This window comes from Salmo salar, chromosome ssa03 (assembly GCF_905237065.1).
Source record: "Salmo salar chromosome ssa03, Ssal_v3.1, whole genome shotgun sequence".
Taxonomy (NCBI): domain Eukaryota; kingdom Metazoa; phylum Chordata; class Actinopteri; order Salmoniformes; family Salmonidae; genus Salmo; species Salmo salar.
Window position 1 is genome coordinate 67,150,945 of NC_059444.1, and position 26,532 is coordinate 67,177,476.

The following is a 26,532-nucleotide window of genomic DNA, read 5'->3' on the forward strand; positions in this document are numbered from 1 at the left end:
CAGTCTGGCCCCGCGGCTTTGTGAATGTTGACCTTTTTAAAGGTCTTGCTCACATCGGCTACCAAGAGCGTTATCACACAGTCATCCAGAACAGCTGGTGCTCTCATGCATGCTTCAGTGTTGCTTGCCTCGAAGCGAGCATAAAAGGCATTTAGCTCGTGTCACTAGGCAGCTCGCAGCTGGGTTTCCCTTCGTAGTCCGTAATAGTTTTCAAGCCCTGCCACATCTGACGAGCGTCAGAGCCGGTGTATTAGGACTCAATATAATCCTGTATTGACGCTTTGCTTGTTTGATGGTTCGTCTGGGGACATAGCAGGATTTCTTATAAGCGTCCGGATTAGTGTCCAGCTCCTTGAAAGCGGCAGCTCTAGCCTTTAGCTCAGTGCGGATGTTGCCTGTAATCCATGGCTTCTGGTTGGGATATGTACGTACGGTCACTGTGGGGATGACGTCGTCAATACACTTATTGAGGGAGCCGATGACTGAGGTGGTATACTTCTCAATGCCATTTGATGAATCACAGAAAATAGTCCAGTATATGCGCTAGAAAAACAGTCCTGTAGCATAGCATCTGCGTCATCTGACCACTTCCGTATTGAGCAAGTCACTGGTACTTCCTGCTTTAGTTTTTGCTTGTAAGCAGGAATCAGGAGGATAAAATGATGGTCAGATTTGCCAAATGGAGGGCAGGGGAGAGCTTTGTATGTATCTCTGTGTGTGGAGTAAAGGTGGTCTAGAGTTTTTTTCCCCCCTCTGTTTGCACATGTGACATGCTGGTAGAAATGAGGTAAAACTGATTTAAGTTTGCCTGCATTAAAGTCCCCGGCCACTAGGAGCGCCGCTTCTGGATGAGCATTTTCTTGTTTGCTTATGGCCTTATACAGCTGGTTGAGTGCGGTCTTAGTGCCAGCATCGGTTTGTGGTGGTAAATAGACGGCTATGAATAATATAGATGAGAACTCTCTTGGTAGATAGTGTGGTCTTCAGCTTATCATAAGGTACTCTACCTCAGGCGAGCAATACCTCGAGACTTCTTTAATATTTGACATTGCGCACCAGCAGCTGTTATTGACAAATAGACACACGCCCCCGCGCCTCGTCCCGCCAGCTCTATATTATCCGTGTCGTCGTTCAGCCACGACTCGGTGAAACATAAGATATTACAGTTTTTAATATCCCGTTGGTAGTATAATCTTGATCGTAGGTCATCCATTTTATTTTCCAATGATTGCACGTTGGAAAATATGTGTTATTGTATTATTCTAGCATGGCAGTGGTGAATGTGTGTGTGAGGGTAGGGAGGGATCATTCCACTCTTTAGTGAGAATGTCAAGCCCCAGTCACATGAGAATGAGCTAATATCCCACCAAAGCCTCTGTCATTTCTCAGAACATTAGCCACAGGGCTTGATAAGGAGGCACTCACTATGGCCGTGGAGTTCAGACTGTTTAAGGGGGAGGCATCGCTGTAAGGAGTCGCCAGATCTTACATTCAACTGCATAGTTCATGATAAGCTAGTCTACCATTTGACTGCCTTTCCCACAACTATTTTTCTCACATTATCCGTTTTCTACTATTGCCTCTGTCACTGCATGCTCAGTCTGCCCACTATGGTGACGTAAGGGACCCAAAAGTAGCATAATGATGACCGCTCAATTGCACTGACATTTTGCAGACCACTTCAGAGCCACTCTAGAGTTAGAAAATTATGATTGAGTAATTCTTTTGAATTATGTATGATGATTGAGTTCAACCACATGGAGAGAGTTGATCACTTCTCAGACTAACAAGTGTTTATCCCCTACATCACAGTACAATGGAAACTCATCTTGAAAAACCTTCGGTCCCATATTAACCTCTTCTAGAGATAAAATCTGCATTCATAACTTACTCTTATTTTGTTGAGTTACTGTATTTGTGTTTTGTTTCTCTCTCCCCCCATAGACTTACTCTGGGCTCTTTTGTGTGGTGATAAACCCCTACAAAAACTTGCCCATCTACTCAGAGAACATCATAGAGATGTACAGAGGGAAGAAGCGTCATGAGATGCCACCACACATCTACGCCATATCAGAGTCAGCATACCGCTGCATGCTCCAAGGTAAACCTCCTCTCTCACTCTGTTTTATGCAGTGTTTGGGAGGTATAGCTCCTTCCTCGGTGGCCTCTTTCCGTCTCTCTCTTTTTCTGTGATGCAACATGCATAAAGTGTGACTGGCAGGTGCCCTACTGAGTTGTGGATTGCGTGGGTTTTGCTGCATAATCCAGGAGATTAGTGTGTGAAAGGTTCCGGAGTCAGGGAGGCAGTGGCATCATTAGTCATGGTTGAGCTGCCCCCTGCCTCTGCTAGCCATAGGGGTTTGACAGACTACTTATTGATGTGGATCTACTAAGACAGACAGACTATACTCTACCACTTATAGACTACGTAATGTGTAAAAGCTCAACAATAGGCTTGTAGTTTTACAAACCACAAAGAGTACCAGTCAGTTCCCAAATATACTGAGCACTTATTGGCTGCTTTTCCTTCACTCTGCAGTCCAACTCATCCCAAACCATCTCAATTGGGTTGAGGTCGGGTGATTGTGGAGGCAAGGTCATCTGATGCAGCACTCCATTACTCTCCCTCTTGGTCAAATAGCCCTTACAGGAGGTGTGTTGGATCATTGTCCTGTTGAAAAACAAATGATAGTCCCACTAAGCGCAAACCAGATGGGATGGTGTATCGCTGCAGAATGCTGTGGTAGCCATGCTGGTTAAGTGTGCCTTGAATTCTAAATAAATCACGACAATGTCACCAGCAAAGCACCCCCATCACCATCACACCTCCTCCTCCATGCTTCAAGGTGGGAACCAAACATGCAGAGATCATTTGTTCACCTACTCTGCGTCTCACAGAGAGACAGCGATTGAACCAGAAATCTCAAATTTGGACTCAAATTTCCACCGGTCTAATGTCCATTGCTCATGTTTCTTGGCCCAAGCAAGTCTCTTCTTATTATTGATGTCCTTTAGTAGTGGTTTCTTTGCAGCAATTCGACCATGAAGGCCTGATTTTACACAGTCTCCACTGCACAGTTGATGTTGAGATGTGTCTGTTACTTGAACTCTGTGAAGCATTTATTTGGGCTGCAATTTCTGAGGCTGGTAACTCTAATGAACTTATCCTTTGCAGCAGAGGTGACTATGGGTCTTCCTTTCCTGTGGCGGTCCTCATGAGAGCCAGTTTCATCATAGCACGTGATGGTTTTTGCGACTGCACTTGAAGAAACTTTCAAAGTTCTTGAAATTTCTCTTTGCTTATTTGAGCTGTTCTTGCCATAATATGGACTTGGTATTTTACCAAATAGGGCTATCTTCTGTGTACCACCCCTACCTTGTCACAACACAACTGATTGGCTCATAAGCATTAAGAAGGAAAGAAATTCCACAAATTAACTTTTAACATGGCACATTTGTTAATTGAAATGCATTCCAGGTGACTACCTCCATGCAGCTGGTTGAGAGAATGCCAAGAGTTTGCAGAGCTGTCATCAACGCAAAGAGTGGCTAGGAAAGCTAAGGCTAGCTTTTTCAAACAGAAATTTGCATCCTGTAGCACAAACTCAAAAAAGTTCTGGGACACTGTAAAGTCCATGGAGAATAAGAGTACCTCCTCTCAGCTGCCCACTGCACTGAGGCTAGGAAACACTGTCACCACAAGTAAATCCACGATAATTGAGAATTTCAATAAGCATTTTTCTACAGCTGGCCATGCTTTCCACCTGGCTACCCCTACTGCCCTGCACTCCCCACAGCAACTCACCCAAGCCTCCCCCATTTCTCCTTCACCCAAATCCAGATAGCTGATCTGAAAGAGCTGCAAAATCTGGCCACTCTCTTTCTAAAATTATCTGCCAAAATTGTTGCAACACCTATTACTAGCCTGTTCAACCTCTCTTTCGTATCGTCTGAGATCCCCAAAGATTGGAAAGCTGCCGCGGTCATCCCCCTCTTCAAAGGGTGAGACACTCTAGACCCAAACTGCTACAGACCTATATCCATCCTACCCTGCCTTTCTAAGGTCTTTGAAAGCCAAGTTAACAAACAGATCATTGACCATTTCGAATCCCACCGTACCTTCTCCGCTATGCAATCTGGCTTCTGAGCTGGTCATGGGTGCACCTCAGCCATGCTCAAGGTCCTAAACGATATCATAACTGCCATTGATAAGAGAGAATACTGTGCAGCCGTATTCATCGACCTGGCCAAGGCTTTCGACTCTGTCAATCACCACATTCTTGTCGGCGGACTCAACAGCCTTGGTTTCTCAAATGACTGCCTCGCCTGGTTCACCAACTACTTCTCTGATAGAGTTCAGTGTGTCAAATCAGAGGGCCTGTTGTCCGGACCTCTGGCAGGCTCTATGGGGGTGCCACAGGGTTCAATTCTCAGGCCGACTCTCTTCTCTGTATACATGAATGATGTCGCTCTTGCTGCTGGTGATTCTCTGATCCACCTCTACGCAGATGACACCATTCTGTGTACTTCTGGCCCTTCTTTGGACACTGTGTTAACTAACCTCCAGACGAGCTTCAATGCCATACAACTCTCCTTCCATGGCCTCCAACTGTTCTTAAATGCAAGTAAAACTAAATGCATACTCTTCAACCGATCGCTGCCTGCACCTGCCCGCCCGTCCAGCATCACTACTCTGCACGGATCTGACCTAGAATATGTGGACAACAACAAATACTTAGGTGTCTGGTTAGACTGTAAACTCTCCTTCCAGACCCATATTAAGCATCTCCAATCCAAAATTAAATCTGGAATCGGCTTCCTATTTCGCAACAAAGCATCCTTCACTCATGCTGCCAAACATTCCTTCGTAAAACTGACTATCCTTGACTTCGGTGATGTAATTTACAAAATATCCTCCAACACTCTACCCAACAAATTGGATGCAGTCTATCACTGTGCCATCCGTTTTGTCACCAAAGCCCCATATACTACCCACCACTGCGACCTGTACGCTCTCGTCAGCTGGCCCTCGCGTCATACTCGTCGCCAAACCCACTGGCTCCAGGTCATCTACAAGTCTTTGCTAGGTAAAGCCCCGCCTTATCTCAGCTCACTGGTCACCATAGCAGCACCCACCCATAGCACGCGCTCCAGCAGGTATATTTCACTGGTCACCCCCAAAGCCAATTCGTCATTTGGCCGCCTTTCCTTCCAGTTCTCTGCTGCCAATGACTGGAACGAACTGCAAAAATCGCTGAAGCTGGAGACTCTTATCTCCCTCACTAACTTCAAGCACCAGCTGTCAGAGCAGCTCACAGATCACTGCACCTGTACATAGCCCATCTGTAAATAGCCCATCCAACTACCTCATCCCCATACTGTATGTATTTATTTATTTTGCTCCTTTGCACCCCAGTATCCCTACTTGCACATTCATCTTCTGCACATCTGTCACTCCAGTGTTTAATTGCTATATCGTAATTACCTAGCCTATTTTGGCCTATTTTATTGCCTTACCTCCCTTATCTTCCTAATTTGCACACACTGTATATATATTTTCTTTCTACTGTATTATTGACTGTATGCTTGTTTATTCCATGTGTAACTCTGTGTTGTTGTATGTGTCGAACTGCTTTGCTTTATCTTGGCCAGGTCGCAGTTGAAAATGAGAACTTGTTCTCAACTAGCCTACCTGGTTAAATAAAGGTGAAATAAATAAATAAATAAATAAAATAAAACTTTGAATAATTTTTTTAACACTTTTTTTGGGGGGGGACTTCTGGTCCCCACAAGTATAGTTAAACTTGTGGGGACCTAGTTTTGATGTCTTCACTATTATTCTACAATGTAGAAAATATTAAAAATCAAGAAAAACCCTGGAATAAGTAGCTGTGTCCTAACTTTTGACTGGTACTGTCTGTGTCTGTAGTTTTTTTAGCCAGAGCTTGAAGCGATGAGCAGTAATCCTTCCTGCTTCTTAGTTCTAATGAGCATTTGTGTTATGATATTGGCCAGTGGCCACACGTATACAGTAGGTCAAGTGCTTTACTGGTTGGTCCAACTCCAACACCTCTGTCCCCCCACCTCACCCAACGTCTCGTCACTCACTTCCTTTTGTGACCCCCACCCCATCCACACATACATTATGGTGTCTTAACCAGTGATAGCCATGAAAACCTTGTGACCAATCCCCCCCTCCCTCATCATACTTTCCATGAACTAAATATAGGCTAAGTCCCTGCACAGAGCACTCACCCATTGGGGCCAGCCTGCCTTTCAGTTTCAACATGAGAGGTGTTTGAATTGGGGCCCCATGTCAAATCTACCCCCCTCATTGCCCCACTGCCCCCAGTCCTGCCACATAGTGGTCATTGTGAACACTCCCTAGGGGGTCTACTGTGGAATGAGGTCATCCCTTGTTTTAGTGATCCGCAGCATGCTAAGTACTGAGTCATCGTGGTAGTGTCATGGCCCTCAGATCACTGCGGAGGGCAGACTGTCCGGCTGCCTGAAAGAGGGATGCCTTACTATGGATATGAGTGTGACCAAAATAACATTCCCGCACTGGCACATCACACAGAGGAGTTACAGTAGCTGACCTTATATTGACAGTATCTTGTATATTGCACAGTTTAATAACTATTGATCTGCGTAATGCTTACAGTGTGTTATACAGATGATACAGATTAATTCATTTGGGAGTGGAAAGACTCCCTCTATTGATGTTTCAAGAGCCATTTCAGGCTGTTAAGGATCCCACACTGTTCTGTAATGGCTCTCTGTCCAGTTCCTGAGAGGATAAGAAAATCTAATTTCCACTCTTATTTTCTTTCGTTCCTTAATTTTGTTCTGTCTCATCCCGCCAGGGCTTTTCTGGGACCCTTTCACTTACGGCACTGTTAACTGAAAAATACGACCGGGTGGCTTTGTGTGATCTCTTTCCCCAACATGGTTCCTTCCTTTTCCTCCTTTGTGAGGAGAACACAGGAGGACAAGTGTGTGGAATGTCTGTGTTCTGACTTCAGCCCAGACTATGGCTCTAGCATGGCTATGGAAGGTTCACAGACCATTCACCAGTCTCTCTTCTGCCTCAACCAATCACCCTCTCTCTCTCTCCAGTCCCATTCTCTTCTCCCCTACAGTAACAGCGTCCCTGTCTCTGGCCCTCTGGCTTCAGTCAGGGGTTAGTCAACCGAACCGTACCGAGGCCTCACTGCACCTAAGCCATCAGCAGGAGCAGAGCTTGAATAGTTCTAGGTGCTTATTATGGGCTGTAGCCCTTTCCTCAGGTCGTTTGTTTGTGTTTGACACTCTCTCTTTCTCTCTCTCTCCGACACATGTTTTAGTCTCAGGAACTGCTACAGACGAGGCTCCCTCTCTCTGCTCTGACCCCCTCGTCCGAAGCACGCCCTGCTGCTGACATGTAGGTCTGGACGTGCTCCTGAACTCCAGAGCAGACGGGAGAGAAATGGGGCGACCTGTATTGTGGCTCACAATGGGGGCTTTGTGTTGCCTGGAGAAGGGGCCAGGGTGCAGTATGGAGAGGCCCGGACCGACAGGGCTCTTCCCTGGGAAAAGGGGGCCTTGTGTTGGGGCAGAGAGGGTTGACTGCAGGGAAGAGGTCAGGTCTGAGTGACAGCACAGGTGTGAAGGGCCAGGCGGGACGGGGCTATGGTAGAAGGGGGGCACCCCAGGGGAGATAGGGGTGTGTCTGTTAGGGACCCTCTCTCTGTAGTGAAAATAACTCTGTGTTCTTTGTTGGATGTACTAGAGTTTCAGACAAATGGCAGTGTACACACACACAATCCCACTCATATAGACACATGTTGGCAGATGCTCCCCTAATGGCAGACAGCTGTGGAGTTCATTCAGTATAAAATGGTATTTCTGTTGGCGGGCTCTTGTCATAGATCTCTGATCTCAGACAGCTATGAACTGTTGAGTCTCCAATAGGGAGAAAGAATGCACCCTTAATAAACCAGTGACATGAACATGTTATCCTCAGTTCACTGGTTTTTAGAGGTTTCACTGGTGGGAGGGAGCAGAGTCTGAGATTACAGACCGGGGTTGAATGGAGACCCCATGAAAGCCCCTGACGATGTGGGGAGTTTTCTCAACATACATGCATGGCTATGAATGACAGTCCTGTTATGAAATAAATTATTATCATAGGTGCTTTATTGCTGTATATGTTAGAGGTTATGGGGCTGTTATAAATACCCTTACAGAAAAAACACATGATTTCACATGAAATTTCACGTGTATTAATGTGAAAACATGTCTTTTGGAAAACTTCACGTGATCACATGTTTTCAAGTGTAGTTTCATGTTATCACATGTTGTCACGTTATCGTATTAACTTCACATAAGATCACATGGAAATATGTTTTGGAACACTTCATGTGAAATGTATGTGTTATTTCCATAGGTATAATGGCAGCTTCCCCAGCGTTGCAGGTCTGTCCAATCTTTTACTGGGGCCTGTGTCTTGGGTGGCCACACAATGCCACTAATCCACCCACGGTCTGGGCATGCCTGGCACCACTGGAGACATGGTGCTGGGTGGGTGGGTGGGTGAAGAGCGAGAACCACCGTCAACTGTCTAGAAGTGTTTTCATTGGTCACACATAGCTGAGATAGCTGCAGTCTGAGCCAGGGAGATGAGGTTACCTGAAGCTACTGCCCCTCACTCATTCCCTCCCTCCTTGGAGCTGCCACCAGCCTCTGTGGAGGGAAAGGAGGGACATGTCGGACAGTACACAACCAACTCTTTCCAACAAATACACATTTAGTGGACCTCTGGGGAGAGGGGAAATGTGGGAAACTGCCTGGATTGTCTGGATAAAGTAGCAGCAGTGCCTGAATGTAAATATGCTCCATAAAATGAGAGCATGGGATACGTCTATTTGAAAGTGTCATACATGGAAAGTGGGCAGATGAACACTGACAACCAGGTCACTTGGTAATGTGATATATTCTGACATGGAGGGTCTCTGTGGAAGCAGGGAGTGTTTGGATCGCTGTCTGGAGAATGTAGCAGTGACTACACACTTAGAATGTAGATATGTACGGACAGGACTGGACTGCATGATTGCCTCATGGTACACTGGAATAAATCCCTTTGAATATCTGAAGCTGCAATTCAAGGAATTCAGATCAACTACCTGGGTGTACAGTATTACCCCTGATGGCAGTAGGTGTTCTATGCTCGGACTCAACCTGTTTTCAGCATATTTAAGAGTGGAGACAGGTTTGAGTCATTCTGTAGTTCTCACAGTGATGACTGTAGGGTGGGGCTCTGCCAGACTAGGCTCTCTGTAGGTAAGAGTTTGGATGAGTAACAGTCTGTTTTACAGGTGACTGCGTTCTAAACAGCATGAGGTGCATCCGTGTTTAAATCAGTGATGGCTTTCTGTTGTGAGTTAGTGAATGGGTCCAAACAGGGATGACCTGTATCAGATGTAGGGATTGGGTCTGAACAGGGACTGTATCAGGAGCAGGGCAGGGTGGCTCCCCCTCTCTATAGTGACTAGCCTAAGCATTGAGAACATGAGTGTGTATCTCCTGCTATTTTGGTGCTGCTGGATGTCTGTCAGGGCAATGGGTTTAGTGAACCAAAAGGAACATTGAGTCTTGTGTGTGTGTGTGTGTGTGTGTGTGTGTGTGTGTGTGTGTGTGTGTGTGTGTGAGAAAGGCTGATACCCTCTGTGGGGGTCAACAGGCTTAGGTGTGGGAGGAAGGAAGCCTCGCTAGGTGTGAGGTAGGACAATGACTTCCTTCCTTTAATGTGCAGGATCTCTCTCCTCTCTCTCTCCCCCTAGTCCCACTGGTCACTTCACACACCCTCCCCTGTCATATTCACTAGATAGGGAACAGTAATCACCTTCTATCTGACCCTTATTCCATTCCTGTCAATGATCTCAATTTCCACTGTAATTGAGTCAAACCAAAAAAGTACTCTCTCTCATAGGATGGGAAGTTATTTATTGTAGCTACAGTAGTCACTGCAACACATTCCATTCCGGCCTACAATGCCACATCTAGAATGCCCTCATCTGTGTATCCGAGTTGATTGACGCCATCCTACCTTGTCCACTGCATGCCCAGGTCTGGCCCACCATGCTGCTCTCTATGTATTACTGTCAGTGGGTTTCCATGGCCTTGAAGGGTGCAGTCTACAGCTCCCCCCCCTCTCTGCCCCCTCACCTCCTCCCCTTTACCCCTACCAGTTGCTGTGGGCCAGGAAGCCTGGCCACCCTCTGTGACATCACAGGAATGTCCTCGCCCCAGAACCCCAGCGTTGATGGTGAGGGGAACCATGGTCATCTGAATTCCAACAGTCATAACTTATTACTGACTGCAGCCCACAATGCACTGCTAGCTGGCAGAACCGGAAGGTCTTCTTCTGATCTGACACACTCAGCTTTGTGTCAAACTAGTCTCAAAGTATCACTTTGTAGGTATTTTAATGAGACAAAACCTGGTAAAATCCGTTTAAAAAAGGAGAGAAAAAAGCCCAGTCTCCATTACAACATTCATCAGGCTTGGCGAGCTCTTCATTACCACCAGGATATATGACCAGAATCCCCCTCTGACGAAGGAAGAGTCATACTGTGTTGTGACTACTTTAATGAACGGTGCATGTCGGCCTCTCCCTCTGGCCCAGTCCTCTCAGCAGCAGAACTCCACAGTGTTAGTGTGGGTTATCATAACAGCTCAGAAGCCCAGAGGTGACAGTTACACAGAGCAGGTACAGAGAGGACTGGCCAGATCTAATTGTGTGTTTACCAGTTCACCCGTCTGAGAATGCAGTCTGGCGGGTGTGTGTTTCGTGTGTGAGAGAGTGTGTGTGTGTGTGTGGAGGGGGTATTGAGATTGGGCTAGGCTCCCTGCGTCGCAGCATTGACAATACAGCAGTGAGAAACCCCAGACATGGCAGGGACCTCACACTCTCTCACACAGACACTCAGGCTTTTGTTCCTCCGGCTTTAAGTACCCCTGGAATCCATCCTGACTGCTCTATATGAGTAAACAGGTCACAGCTCTTTCTATTGCTAGTGCTCTAATGACCAGTCCCACCCAGTCGATGATCCATGCCTCTGCTCTACTATGACTGATGAGTGTCTGTGTCTGTGTCTGTGTACAAGGTAGGGTAGGCCTAGGTAGTGATATACCCTTAGAGTGTATGGGGAATACTGGCCATCACTCAGGATTTCTGATGTGTGCTAAGTGGTAACCATGGCTCTAGAATTAGCACTGCGTTTGTTGGCGTTTTATGACTTATTTTATGAAGTTAATTTAGAGAGCAGGAAGAAGGATGTGGGAAAAGAGTGTTGTATCCAGTTGAAGTGGTGGTGAGGCTGTTTTCTCATACCAGCTCTCACCCTGCCTCCCCTAGAATGTGATCATATTTCACTAACTACAGACCCCATGAGGTCAGAACAAAACCATTATTTTCTCTGCCTCTTTGACTTGTTTGAATTTGGAGTGGTCCAGCAGGAAGAGTGGAATGGAGTAGGCTACAATCCGTACTTGGGCTCCACTGTACCCCTACGTTTCAAGGTTAGGGAGGCTTGGACATATTTTGGGGAATAGATGGGAATGTTGAGAGATCAGGGGGCTAGTTGAGGGAGGAGGGGAGAGGTTGAGGGGGTAAAAGGGGTGGCCTGAGGGGGGTCTGGAATGTGTGGAATGAGTAGATTAATCCGTCTGGGGAATAAATTATTAGTGGAAAACGGATCCCCAGTCTGTCTCCTGCCGCGTGGCCCAGGGGGGACACGAGGAGAGGGTTGTTTGTCTATGTAGACCTAGATGTAGACCTAGATGTAGACCTAGATGTAGACCTCGATGTAGACCTCGATGTAGTCCTAGATGTAGACCTAGATGTAGACCTAGATGTAGACCTAGATGTAGACCTCGATGTAGACCTAGATGTAGACCTCGATGTAGACCTAGATGTAGACCTAGATGTAGACCTAGATGTAGACCTAGATGTAGACCTAGATGTAGTCCTAGATGTAGTCCTAGATGTAGTCCTAGATGTAGACCTAGATGTAGTCCTAGATGTAGACCTAGATGTAGACCTCGATGTAGTCCTAGATGTAGTCCTAGATGTAGACCTAGATGTAGACCTAGATGTAGACCTAGATGTAGACCTCGATGTAGACCTCGATGTAGACCTAGATGTAGACCTAGATGTAGACCTCGATGTAGTCCTAGATGTAGACCTAGATGTAGACCTAGATGTAGACCTAGATGTAGTCCTAGATGTAGACCTAGATGTAGACCTAGATGTAGACCTAGATGTAGTCCTAGATGTAGTCCTAGATGTAGACCTAGATGTAGTCCTAGATGTAGTCCTAGATGTAGACCTAGATGTAGTCCTAGATGTAGACCTAGATGTAGACCTAGATGTAGTCCTAGATGTAGACCTAGATGTAGACCTAGATGTAGTCCTAGATGTAGACCTAGATGCGTTGTTGTTTATATGTGCCACCTTCCATCTCTTTCATTCCCGTAGTTTTGCATGCTGTGTGGAGCAACAGACAACAAGGCCAAGGACATGTTTGTGTTTGCCCAATCATTATCTGAACTGTTGTATTTCGTTGGTAGGGGTATAGGTTCTCCCCTGGTTATAGTGAACTGTTCACTCTGAATTGATGGCAGGAGACTGCCAGCTTGATTGTACTGAGAGCAGCCTTCATGAGCCTTCAGAAAGGGGTTTTCAGTAGTCCTGCAATTACTTCACTCACAGCTTGATGAATGTATTGACTGATTTGACCCTGTTCTCTTGTTAGGCCCAGGATAATGGTGGCTTGTTACTTCATTGGGAGGATACAAAAGCTGTGCTGGAATTGCTGATTAATCGATCAAATCAAGGACCTGTGGGTCGCAAAAGCGCTTTTGTTTTATTTCTGAATAATCTGAGTAATACATTGGCTCTGTGCCATGGCTGCAGAGGGAGAGGGAGAGAAGGACTCTGTCAGAGGACAGAGAGAATAAGAGATGAGAGCAACAGTCAGGACAGAGGGAGAGAGATGAGCCAATAGAGTGTGAAATTGGTAGAACAAATTTCATTGGCCCCGCCCAGGGTATGTGAAACTGGTCATCTAGGAAACGGCCAGGGACAGAGCGTATATGGGCAGAACAGATGGGTACAGTCAGACAGCCCTCTGTGCATGGAAACAAGAGAGAATGGAGGAGAGACTGGCTCACTTCACCAGGCAATGGGTTTGGATCAGTTAGTTGATTGATATGAATGTATGGAGCCAATATATTTCTCTTTCATATGATAAGATTTGGATAATATCATTATTAGCCCCATAGTGAGTATAATAACACAATGCATACTAAATGAATGATTTCATGGTAGGTATAAAGTATCTACCCTATGTAATAAAGCTAACTTTCCACATTCACATAATGACCGTTAGCTAGTGTGCTTTCTGAGAACGTGGAGATCATATGAGCCATAGAGAATCAGGCTTTGATATGTATTACAGAATGACTTCAGCTTATTGGGTGTCTGGCTCTGTGCTCTGCCTGTGATGAATCCTCAGGTTTCTGATTGTGAAATGCCTTTTGATAAATGGCCCACAGAGACGGGTCATTTAAGTCAATATCCTCTATATTTATTTATTTGGCTTTAGAAGAGAATTAAAGATGATAAATGACAGTTTGAAGACCTAACCCGTCATCAGTGGAGAGGGAGTAAGGCAGGTGTCAAGGAGAGAATATTACAACAAGAGAAAATAGAGGAAATAGGTAGAGACCAGCATACCATTTTATATCAGTGACTGGATCGATGAATCAATGGCTGAGGTCATCACTATCGCTGACTACCGACAATCAGCTGCCATTTTGAAAAACGCGATTGGTCTCTGATGTGAATCATATTCTAATCATGTATATCTGAGTTGATGAAGCTCGGTGTTGGGTGCTTCGATTCAAAGCGATCACAGCTACAGGGTCTGGTTGAAAATCAACATGACGTGGGTGATAACCATCGGAGTTTCATAGAAAGTTATTCTCATGAAAACCCAGTGAAAAGCTCTGTCACGGAGAGGAAGAGTAATCAAACTTTGACCTGTGGAGCTCTGGAGTCTGGTGTGTAGTCAGGAACCTGGCCAGTTCTACTCAGCAACCCATCGATCATCCGTCCTGTTTTGCTATTCTCATCAGACGCATACAATTTGGAGAGCAATAGCTTTTGGGGTTGGCTGAGGCAGAGGAAAGGTTGTCTGTAATAGAGCAATAGTCAGGTATGACTAGAAACACTGTGTCTCTGGGAGGAAAAAAAGAGCACATTTACATTTAAGTCATTTAGCAGACGCTCTTATCCAGAGCGACTTACAAATTGCTGCATTCACCTTATGATATCCAGTGGAACAACCACTTTACAACAGTACATCTATATCTTTTCTTTGGAGGGGGGGGTAGAAGGATTACTTTATCCTATCCCAGGTATTCCTTAAAGAGGTGGGGTTTCAGGCCAGAGAAATAGGAGCGCTCAACGATATGGTCAACGATATGGTCCTTTATCAGTGTGACTAGTTGCCAGCAGCAGTTCACACTATAGTGACATAACAAAAGGTCACACCTATAACACCTGGTAGACATTCAGGTCAGTCGTCTGATGAAAGGTGACCGACATGAACGATTTATCATTCCAACCATCATTTGAGTTTAAAGATTATCATCCGTAGAGTTATATTTGTTCCTGGGACTCATTGTTCAAATCTGTCATGAGGTTACAGTCCCGGATCTGTGGGCTTAATAAAACCATGTAAGCTCTTTATCTTCTGATCAAATATGGGCTTGGGCTGGGGAGCAATGTACCCATGACGCAGGGTCCAGCAGTGACAGCTGCGCTCTGTGGCTGTCCAGTCTAGTCAGAGGGACATGGGGCTGGTAAGGTAAACACAGTGACCTTAAAGGGTATCCAATGGTGACCTTCAGTGTGGCTGAGTCACCCCCAGACCTCCACAGGCCACCTCACACTGACAACACCTCATACCATGGGCCACCAGGGTGAGTCTGAATGGAGCTGAGTCACAATGAGCTTTTAGGGTGTGAGGACAGAGCTATGACAGAGACACAGAGAGGCAGGAGTTGCTATAGGACCAGAGTTGTAACCAACACATACACAGTAAGCTCTTGTCCCTCTGATCCCTTCTGAGAGTGCTCTGACTGTTTCATCTATAACCATCCACTGTAGCTGTCATGTCAATTTTCACAGTTTACAACATGCCTTTCTCTTTTAAAAATTGCAGTGGATTCATGAGCTATTCGTGATGCACATGCACACAAAGACTCAGTGTGTCCTCACTTCACCCCTCTCCCACTCTCTCCCTGGCTCAAAGCGTCGTCCCCAGGGTGGGTAGATTTAGGGGCGTCAGGCAGGCTACTGGTTCAGCAGACAGTGGAGGGGATACGCTCTGCTGGCGACAGAGACCACTCACAGCGTGGTTGTCTGTAATGCCGGGGCTACACAGACATATTTTAATGTGACAAGCCAACTTTATCAGTGTAACCTACAGCAGTGGGGCTGTGAAATCAAACCCATTCAGAGATTGGGGAGCACAGCAATACTGGTTAGATATAGATGGAGGTAGTAAGAGGAGGTGGTATAAGTGGAGGGGGCATTCCTCCCAGTGATATTGATGTTTAGGAATTTAAGGTACGTTTGGAGGATTTCCACAGGAAATGAAACAACCTCTCTTTCTTCCACATGAATGTCGAGGACTCCATCCTTCCAGCGTCAGAATGTTGTCTGCATTTTAGGAGAAAAGGTTATCCAAACACAGAGGTGCCTCAGTGGCTATGATGTTTGTCCACATTACAAGATGTTTCCATCTGGACTCAAATCGCATCCTACCCAGAGACCCTCATTGTGTTGACTCCGTGTGTTACATCCCTCCAAATGATATACCTTCTGGTGTCACTGTGTCATGTCAGCTATGTCACCTATCCCCAAATAACTTTGTGATTTCATTTTCCATACATTCAAGGGTTGAGAGAGTGCCTGTCACGTCATTCCGACAGGTCCTGTTCCATTACATTTTTGGGGCTGATAGCCACTCAGACAAACTGGCATGCCTCCACAACACCCACTAAAGAGCTTCATCAGAGTCAATCTATGGAGAAAAAAAGAGAGTTGAGTTACTGTGTGTCCAGTCCACAGAGCAGGTTCTTGTTAGAGGAGATGGTGAATAGATGCTGAGTCATGAGTGGGCTGAGGGGGTGAATAATGAGAGGCAGAAGGAGAATCATGAGGACAGCAGCTGCAGCAGGTATTTCTCTGACAGAGCACTGATCTATCTAGCAACTGTCTCTATCTATGCCTCAAACCCAGGTGTCTCCGACCCTGTTCCTGGAGAGCTACCCTCCTGTAGGTTTTGATTCCAACCCTGTTCCTGGAGAGCTACCCTCCTGTAGGTTTTCACTCCAACCCAGTTCCTGGAGAGCTACCCTCCTGTAGGTTTTGATTCCAACCCTGTTCCTGGAGAGCTACCCTCCTGTAGGTTTTCACTCCAACCCAGTTCCTGGAGAGCTACCCTCCTGTAGGTTTTGATTCCAACCCAGTTCCTGGAGAGCTACCCTCCTGTAGGTTTTGACTCCAACCCTGTTCCTGGAGAGCTACCCTCCTGTAGGTTTTGATTCCAACCCTGTTCCTGGAGAGCTACCCTCCTGTAGGTTTTCACTCCAACCCAGTTCCTGGAGAGCTACCCTCCTGTAGGTTTTGATTCCAACCCAGTTCCTGGAGAGCTACCGTCCTGTAGGTTTTGACTCCAACCCTGTTCCTGGAGAGCTACCCTCCTGTAGGTTTTGATTCCAACCCTGTTCCTGGAGAGCTACCCTCCTGTAGGTTTTGATTCCAACCCAGTTCCTGGAGAGCTACCGTCCTGTAGGTTTTGACTCCAACCCAGTTCCTGGAGAGCTACCCTCCTGTAGGTTTTGATTCCAACCCTGTTCCTGGAGAGCTACCGTCCTGTAGGTTTTGACTCCGACCCCAGTTGTAACCTCGCTGATTCAGCTTATCAACCAGCTAATTATTAGAATCAGGTGCGCTTGATTAGGGTTGGAGCAAAAACCTACAAGTCGCTGGCTCTCCAGGAGCAGGGTTGGAGAGCCCTGTTCTAGGCTATTTGAACATTGACTTTTAGATCAGGTGGATCAGCTTTAATATTGCAGATAGATTTTGGCTTACATCAATGTAATTGTCTGCATCATTTCCAATCCCCCCCATATATATATCATTTATTTTTTGTATTAAAAAATATTTTTCCTAACCCTACCACCACTCCCCTAATTGTAGTAAACTAATGGACAACAACACTTTGGCTTCTACTTCCAGCTTATACATACTATACATTTTACGGACACAGTATATTTTACAATAGTTATCTTTTGTTTGTTTTTAGTCCTATCCAATACCAAATCCTTCCCATCTATCTCTGAACACCATCCAGTTTTGATTTCTATTTGCCATATATTTTTCAACTGTGATGTTTCACAAAAGTTCTGAACCGTTCTATTCTCATAGATTTTACATATTGTCAATTTAAGATAACATTTTTTTTTTCTAAGAGTATTATTATATTATTGGTGGATTGACTATGACTTTTAAATCACCCAGCAGTGCTATTTGCAGATTTAGCTCCAGGTAAATGTTGCAATTCTTCAGCCATTCCAGAAACTGCGACCAAAAACAAGCTACATATGGACAGTATCAAAACAAATGATTTAATGATTCTATCTCTTTATAGCCAAATCTGTAGAGCTGGGATGGTTGTATCCCCCATATATATAACATTTTATTGGTTGCAAAAATGTTGTATAATAATTTAAATTGAAAAACCTTTTTTGAATCCAGCGTCATTTTGTGTATTAGTACATAAACCAAGTGTCATGAACTATTTTGCAATCTATATGGTATAGCAGTCAATACATTTTTTGGTCCTTAAATGAGACTGTATACTTTTGTATTTATCACAACTTTCCAATTTTGTTCTTTAATGCAGGGCCGACAGACAAGTTCCTTACTTTTTACCCCTTCCACTTGCCTCTTCCATTTTTGAGGTAGTGCTGCAATTAGTTGGTTGTAATTTAGAGCAGATATTTTTATTAGCTGCATGTGTGACAACTCCACCAGGCCTATTAATGATATCATTTACTAAGATCATACCATTTTATTGTTATATCGTTTTTTTTTGTATCAATTAGTATATTTGAGTTTAACCGTAACATTGGTTGTAATATTTGTTCTGTTTTTTTCTGGTGGATTAAACTGAAATTGCAACCAACTTTCTATGGCTTGTTTTAAAAATAGTGATATTTTGGATATAATTTCATTTTCAAATAACCGAAAGTGAGAGGTTGTAATCTGAATAAAGGGAAAAAGGCCATTCTTGAACATGGGGTGAGACATTCCTGCTAATCTGCTAGAGAACCAGTTTGGATTTAAGTATACCTGTTGTATGACTGAATCCTTTGGTGAGAGGTCTAATGCTTTATTATTTAATCATTTATGCCCGCTGAATTCATATTCATTATATAAATGGGCCTGTTTAATTTTGTCTGGCTTGCCATTCCAAATTAAATGGAATATTGATTTAATTTAGTAGCCCCCAATTGTAGCTAGCTAGGGATCTTATCATACCACCGTTGGCAGAATAAAAGGTTATGGAAACATTATTATGCACTAGTTTCAGAGCACCTGTATACACTCAGTGATATCCAGCTACATCTGAGACTTAGGCCCAGTACTCTTTAACCTCATTCGTTGCTTGTGTTTACTAGATTAAACACTTGCCTTTCAGCATGGAGAAAGACGCTTGCCAAATTGGCGGCTTTTATCTGTGTTTCCCTGTAACTGGGTGTTCAACTTTAGTAGTTCTGTCATATTGAATATCTTGTTTTTCAATATATGGATGAAATTAGGGCATGATTTGATAATATCAAGCACCTCCTCAACCACAGAGCCAGGGTGTCAGAGCAGTCCTCTGTGGATCCTAGGATTGTAGTCTACATGGCTGCCCTCAGAGTTGAGGACGAGGCATGTCCAATCTGCTATGGATCGAAATCTCTTTTGAAATGAAAGACGTGTTAAGATCTGACCCTGACACAGCATGACTGTCTCTGATACAGCTAGAGTCTTTATGAACGGGCTGTAAGGCTGATCTGATCACACTCCTCAGTGTCTGCTGGGGCAGAGCAGGACCCCACTGTCACTGCAGGCCAGGGGACTCCTGTTGACATAAACACTGCATGGGGGGTGTTCCTTTCTTGTCTGGATGTCATGAAATGGCCTGTGTGTGTGTGTGTGTGTGTGTGTGTGTGTGTGTGTGTGTGTGTGTGTGTGTGTGTGTGTGTGTGTGTGTGTGTGTGTGTGTGTGTGTGTGTGTGTGTGTGTGTGTGTGTGTGTGTGTGTGTGTGTGTGTGTGTGTGTGTGTGTGTGTGTGTGTGTGTACATTATCTGTAGTGGAATAGGCTGATTCTGACTCTGTCTTTTTGTTTTTTTCCCCACAGATCGTGAAGACCAATCAATCCTTTGCACGTGAGTATCCTACTACTCTGTTGGGATCATTTCTCTTGACATCCTTTTCACTCACATTTCAGTGAAACATTTTACATGATTGAAAACAGCTTGCTTTTCAAATCAAATTGCATTTGTCACATGCGCCGAATACAACAGGTGTAGAACTTAACGTGAAATGCTTACTTACAAGCCCCTAACCAACAGTGCAGTTCAAGAAATAGAGTAAAGACAATATTTCCTCAATAAACTAAAATATAAAATAAAAAGTAACACAATAAGATTACATAACAATAACGAGGCCATAGTACAGGGGGTACCGGTACCTAGTCAATGTGCAGGGCTACAGGTTAGTCGAGGTAATCAAATGGGGGTAATGACATTGACTAAATTTAACATATCAAAAATATTGTTATGTGTATATTTCAGTGTTTCATATCAGAGATGTATTATCAGCCCAATCCTTTATCTAAACTGCATTATGCTAATGCACCTGATGACGCCTGATGATGTTCTCAGAGGCCTCTGCTCTGCTCCGTCAGTATGCTAGCTGTCCTGCTCCTGAAACATTACCTCATTAAACTGCCCAGTAAGGCAAACAGATCGCCTCAGCCTGCCAAGGCCTGCTCTGACACCACCTCTCAAAGAGGACTCGGAGGGTAGAGGTTGTTTTTTTGAGGTGGGCCGATTCCAGAGGAGACACAGCAGCTTTATGAGCTGGAAAAGTAACCTATCTGGCGCTGAGACTGATGTGACTGCACCTTAAGTAGGGTCTCAGTGACGTGCCCCCTCTTGTCCTTGAGTTCACTTTTGGAGATTTCCTCCATGCAGAGTTGCACCCCAGTCACTCCTTTCAGATTTACAGTCGAGCTCTTAAACTCAGGGAAGAAGGCAGAACAAGCCTACAGTATGTGGGAGTGAAGTGAGCAGCATTAGCATCTGTTAGTTGGTCAGAATGGGAGTTATACTGAAGTGATTTGCCAGGTCTTGCCATCCTGCTGGTTTTCAATTATTGACTAGATATAAAAAGCTTTATGATGTAGTTATGAAACTAGGTTGGCCTTTGAGGAACTTTGTGCAGAGTAGAGGGAGTTATGAGTGTGGTTTGGTACACAGTCTTCAAACAATTACACCCCCTGTTGACCTTTCTGAGTGCTTGACTGATATATGCCAATGATCTCATTTAGACCGACCCATTATCACAGCAATAAGCACACCAATCTAACATTATCTTATAAAGTTGTCATGTCTGACCAGAAACCTACTCTGTTGTACAATCTGAGAGAGAATCCAGTCTCCTTGTCATTGAAAACCAGTGAGAATTTGTTTACATGCCAGTCCACATGATGAGTAAGTAATTTGGTTTACAGAACAGGAAGTGGGTCACAGACCTGTGGAATCTCTCACCTTAAGAGTGTGACACACTGATGCAAGAGTCACAGGCCTCACACACAGATGACCTGGCTACCTTGTGCTTAAACAAGAAGAGTGACTAATACAGAAAGACAGTCTGCTTGGAATGAAGAAAAGTATGTCCCATGCCCAAATCTGATGTTGTCATTTCAACCTAAAACATCTCACTGTTCTCACAATTGTAATGTGACATGAAAATAATCTGAAATGGCATTTGATTAACATATATTACACTATACCCCCACACCACCAATATACAAAGTGTAGAGGAGGAGACTCGCATTGAGTTGCACTCTGGCCATTTATCCATTAAGCCAGCATTCTGTGTGGAGAGCTAATAGCTGGCTATGGTAAAGCCACGGGTATGTGGCTGTGTGCTGGGTCTGGAGGGGAGTGAGAGTTGGGTCCTGGCGGAGCTGTGGACGTCCCTGTCATTAGAGCCGTGCCAAAAGCAGAGACTAGAAACCCTGAAGACCTGCCCAGCCAACCACAGCACCCTGGAGTTAAAATCAGACAGAGCAGAGCAGGCAAAACAAACAGTATCAGACTCTCTCTAGTCTATAGTATGTCCCAGGGCTGAGCAGAGCCATCCCATCTGAGAGGATGAGTGTTATGTGTTTTGACTGTATTTGGTTGAGATTATATGTGGAAGCCTTCCAGGAAGCTTGGCTCTGTCTGGCAACCAAAGGCACATTTATAACAGTAGACAAAGGGTTATGCAAGTATTTGCTGGAAGTGTTCAACAGTGCTGAAATGTTATTTATTTTATGAGGCCTGCTTGGTAGTAGATTAGACCAGTTTCTTTGCTCTCCCTCATCCCTTCATTCCCCCCTCCTCTCTCTCTCCCCACCTCTCTTCCTCCTCTGTTTTATCTGGTGTGTATTGGTCCTGTCTGTCTCCTCCTCACACAGAGGCGAGTCGGGTGCCGGCAAGACAGAAAACACCAAAAAGGTCATCCAGTACCTGGCCCACGTCGCCTCCTCACACAAAGGACGGAAAGACCACAACATTCCTGTGAGTGTTTCCATTCCCTCCTTCCCTGTTCCCTTACTGAACTCCTCCTGTTAAACCCTCCAATGTGTCCATGCTGGACCCAAAGGCAGAGGCTGTACCACAGTGTGTACTCAACTGATTTCTAAACAATGTGTTCTAGTTTAATGACCCCTGATGCTAATGGCTAACGTAGCTCCTCTAATAGAGTCTAATGAGTTTGTTGTTGTGTACCACCTTAACCTGAACGGTCTCAGCTCTCGCTCCGTGGTGCTCAGTGCCATTCTGTCAGAGCCAAATGTTAGCAGGATAATGTTAGCCACCAGTAGGTTCACTGCTTATGGCTTGTGTTTGACATAAGCACCTCCAGGTCTAACCCTTCCCTTTGTTTATTACCTGAAACAAACAGCCCGAATCCCCTAAAGCGTTGAACAAGCTCCAGGCAAGTGTTTCCCCACTTTCTAAAACAGTTGTGCTCAGTTTGGATGTTTTTGCATGCCCTTCCGAATTCAAACTGTACTGTCTTTTCCCATGAACTTATCTCTGCTGGCTACAGTATATGTGGTATTTGTTTGTGCTGGCAAAACGTTTAAGTCTGCTATCAAACCGACAGACTCGTTGTGTTTTATCAGTTCTTTTAGGTTTATTTTAAGGAAATGCCCATCAGTGTCAACATACAGTAAGCCTTAAAAAGTGAAAAGAAATATTTTGTCATTTGAAACACAGTGACTGTTCATTTCCTGTGACCTTAGAACAATAACTAACCCCATATGCATGTGCTGTGTGTGGTTAGGTTCCAGTCATATCTATCTTTGTCATCCCCACTTTGAATGTCCATGGCAATGAGAGGATTTGGTGTGAACTGTGGAATCACATCAGACTGTGGCTCTTCAAACCCTCTGCCACGACAACCCTCTAATATCTCAGCCATTCTCCTTTATTCATGCTAGCTTTTCATTTGATTAGCTCAGGACGCCTTTGGCATAGCTTCAAATACCTTTCATGCATGGTTAATGCCCACGGCCACGCTAATACTGTTCGTGTCCGTAACAACACCTGACTACTCATTCACACACAGTGGATTCCTGTCCTACAGTACAGTCTGTGAGTAGCTGTTGCTTTTGATTGTTCCTAATCAATAAGCACATGGTGGGTCAGTGATGTGGGAATGCTGTGACCTTCCTATCTCCATCTCAATCCTCACTTGGACATCTTGGGGAATGAAATGAATCTACTATTGTCTCTCTGCTGCATAACATGGGCATGCTTCAGTAACAGTGGAGGCTCACCTGGGACTAATACACCGCGCAGAATGTTTCAGCTTGATTCATGATCCACTGTTCCCCCACAGAGACTTCTAACATTACAGCATTCTTTCCAACGGAATACTCCACTGTGGATACTTCTGAGTGTAAATTAGATATTTACTGGCCCTCATTGTCCCCCCACTCAGTTTGCCAAGGAGCTATTTTTCTTTCTCAAAACCTTTTTTTCCCCTCTGTAAAGCTATGCTTTGCTGAAGCAGATGCTGCTAAGATTCAACACCCCCTAAAAAAAAGTACACTCACCCAGGTTGTGTTTATGTACTACACCGTGTTGATGTGTGGCGTTATCCTGGCTGTAACTCTGTACCTGGGTCCCTGTGCCAGAATACACCAGTCCACTACAGCCCACTGCCCTCACACACCACGCTGCCTCTGTGTCCAGTTAGGATCCCTATGAGCACGGGCCAGAGGAATGTGGAGCGAGGGGATGATGGGAGGGAGGAGAGGGGAGGCTGGGGGCCAAGTAGCAGCTCTGATAGAAGAGTGGCCCCAGACACCCAGTAGCCAGGAGCTTGGGGCTTTTTCAGTGGGGCAGAGCAGTGGAAGTATTGCATTGATCTGATACAATGTGTGTGCATTAGGGAGGTATTGTGCAGTGTAGTAGGTAAAGGATAAGAGAGGGAGTGAAAATGTACACATGACCCTTCCCTAGCGTCCAGCCATCAGGAGAGAGAGGTTTGACTGGAGCAGCTCTCTGACTCCAGACAGTGGGAGGAGGAACTCAATACCTCCATGTGATCTGTACAGTTTAGATCTGATTTCCACCCTGAGTTGAGCTCCTGAAAGAACAATAGTCCTCATGTCATGTTCTGCCCCCCAGGCACCCCGACTCCAGTCTCATTCCACTGGAAATGATATATGTGGAGTCATTGGGCTAATTAAACACAAGCTACCCCAGTGATGCTCCCTTCTCTTACATTGACATGTTTAACTATTCAGAAAACATTTAGTTAATAATGTGTCTTGTCTGGAACCAGGGGTTTAGTGTATGTATGTATGCTCTGAATGTTCATTAGGGTTGGCTGGGACACATCTACACGGTAGAAGCTGCAGTATGTTTAAGTGGGCCAGCCCCCAGTCCTTCTGGCAGCAGCCCTACTTCTCTCTGCACCACTCTCTCACTCACCCGTATGTAGGCTGAGCCTATCCCACATATCTGTGGTGGGGCTGGGCAGCGCTACCCCCCAACCTTTAAAATCACAGAAAACTCTGGCCCACCGGGTCAACAAAAACCAGGCCCCAGTGTCCCATCCCCGAAGAGAAACCAGGGCGGTACAGGCTGGCTGGTTGCAGTGCTATTTCTGTTGTGCCCACACAGCCAGCGCCCTGGTAGTGTTGTAGTGGGTGAGGTGCGGGATGGTGGAATGCCCCCACCGCTTGAGGATTTGGGAAGAGCCACCGCCCCTGTCACAGCAGTGCCTCCCAGAAGTGGAGGGTGCATGTGAGCATCGTCACAACCACAGGAATGCTCTCACCACCCCAAAATGTCTCACTTTAGTTACTGCAGGCAGTGCTGCTTTTGACCCTCTGTCCTCTCTGTTTGTGGGGAAGACGTAGACTAGTGGCCTCTCAATCCCTGTGAGACAGTTGGCTATACCCTGTGGGTGGCTATGCCCTGTGGTTGGCTATGCCCTGTGGTTGGCTATGCCCTGTGGTTGGCTATGCCCTGTGGTTGGCTATGCCCTGTGGTTGGCTATGCCCTGTGGTTGGCTATGCCCTGTGGTTGGCTATGCCCTGTGGTTGGCTATGCCCTGTGGGTGGCTATGCCCTGTGGTTGGCTATGCCCTGTGGTTGGCTATGCCCTGTGGTTGGCTATACCCTGTGGTTGGCTATGCCCTGTGGTTGGCTGTGCCCTCCAACCTGTGATGGACATGACAAGCAGCATATAAACCTCTGTACATGATTCATACAGTAGGCTTGGATTTACTCTGCTCAATAGCTCAAATTGATCAGTTGGTGTATGTTTGGACATAATATTATTAAACTGTATAATATTCTAAACTGAATAATATTTAGTCCCAGATGTTAATATGAGCATAACACGACCACCACATCTGTTTTAAGAGCATTATGATCAGGCCCTTTGAGGAGGATTCCAGTGCTGCACCATTATGTGTTCAGTCAAACAAAAAGTATTTTTCTCTCCAAAGACTGGTATTGATATTGAGGAATGTATTATTAAAGAAAGCCTCAGTCAAGATTGCACAGAATTTTCGGTTTTGCAGATGAGCTGAACCATATGGTTTACATTTAGTGTTTCTCAACATTGTATGAAATAATTGGGTACAATGTCGTCTTACTGACATCATGCTTTTAATGGGTTATTCATTCAGTAGAAATATAGCAGATGCCTACTGCATAACAGAGGTTCCATTCTCACACTCTTTTTACTTCCCATGTCCACCCTGTGGTGAAAGCAATGGCACATTTCCATACCGATTTAATACATCTTTCATTAGCGGTTCATGGCTGGTTTATGTGGTGGCGGTATTAACTGGCTGTGTATCACTCAGTTTCTCCCTCACTTTACAGGGCGAGCTGGAACGGCAGCTTCTGCAAGCCAACCCCATCCTTGAATCCTTTGGCAATGCCAAGACGGTGAAAAACGACAACTCGTCACGTTTCGTAAGTTTAAAATGCTACACTTGGATACAAATAGTCTTGAATGTGACAGCTGTACTGTGTTTTATGTACACATTTGTAGACGGTCTATACACAGACCCTCTGTGTAAATAGGCATTGTAGGACCTGCCTCTCCAGAATACAGTGAAATAGTGTATGAAGGAGAACACTGTCTGCTGAAGAGCACGGCAATGTGCTTTCCATCTTCCATAATCCTGGCACGCATACACACACACACAGTGTATCCCCACTTCCGACCAGACCTGACATTATGCGTCCCTGATGTCTGCAGAAGTGATACTGTTGACTCAGTGGGGACTTTGTTTTGGGCTCACAGAGGCCTACAATGTCACACAATGTATAGAACTGCTGCCTTACACATTTTGTATCCCTCCCTACAGGGCAAGTTCATCAGAGTCAACTTTGACGTGACCGGCTACATTGTTGGGGCCAACATCGAGACCTGTATCCTCAGAGATGGGAGACTGGGAAGTGAAGGGGGAGGGGATTCAGGAGTCTGCAGATGTACATACATAGTCGTGGTTTGGCTCAAGGGGTTCTGGGATTTGTGCGGAGTGCTCACCAGATAGTGGACCGACTTAGGTTCTTAGAGCTAGATATATTCATACACAGCCTTTGTTTATT

General features: G+C 45.2%; 1 protein-coding gene across 2 annotated transcripts in view; it reads left to right on the forward strand.

The window, feature by feature from the left end:
• Positions 1-26,532, forward strand: part of LOC106601165 (myosin-10) — a 66,993-nt gene that overhangs the window by 15,179 nt on the left and 25,282 nt on the right. The window contains exons 3-8 of one of the 2 annotated variants that reach the window (XM_045716125.1): positions 1,945-2,101; positions 19,531-19,558; positions 21,862-21,964; positions 22,350-22,382; positions 25,798-25,890; positions 26,289-26,352. In XM_045716125.1, coding sequence (XP_045572081.1) covers positions 1,945-2,101; positions 19,531-19,558; positions 21,862-21,964; positions 22,350-22,382; positions 25,798-25,890; positions 26,289-26,352 — 478 coding nt within the window. The remainder of the gene's footprint in view (positions 1-1,944; positions 2,102-19,530; positions 19,559-21,861; positions 21,965-22,349; positions 22,383-25,797; positions 25,891-26,288; positions 26,353-26,532) is intronic. The other variant, XM_045716126.1, reaches the window with a different exon arrangement.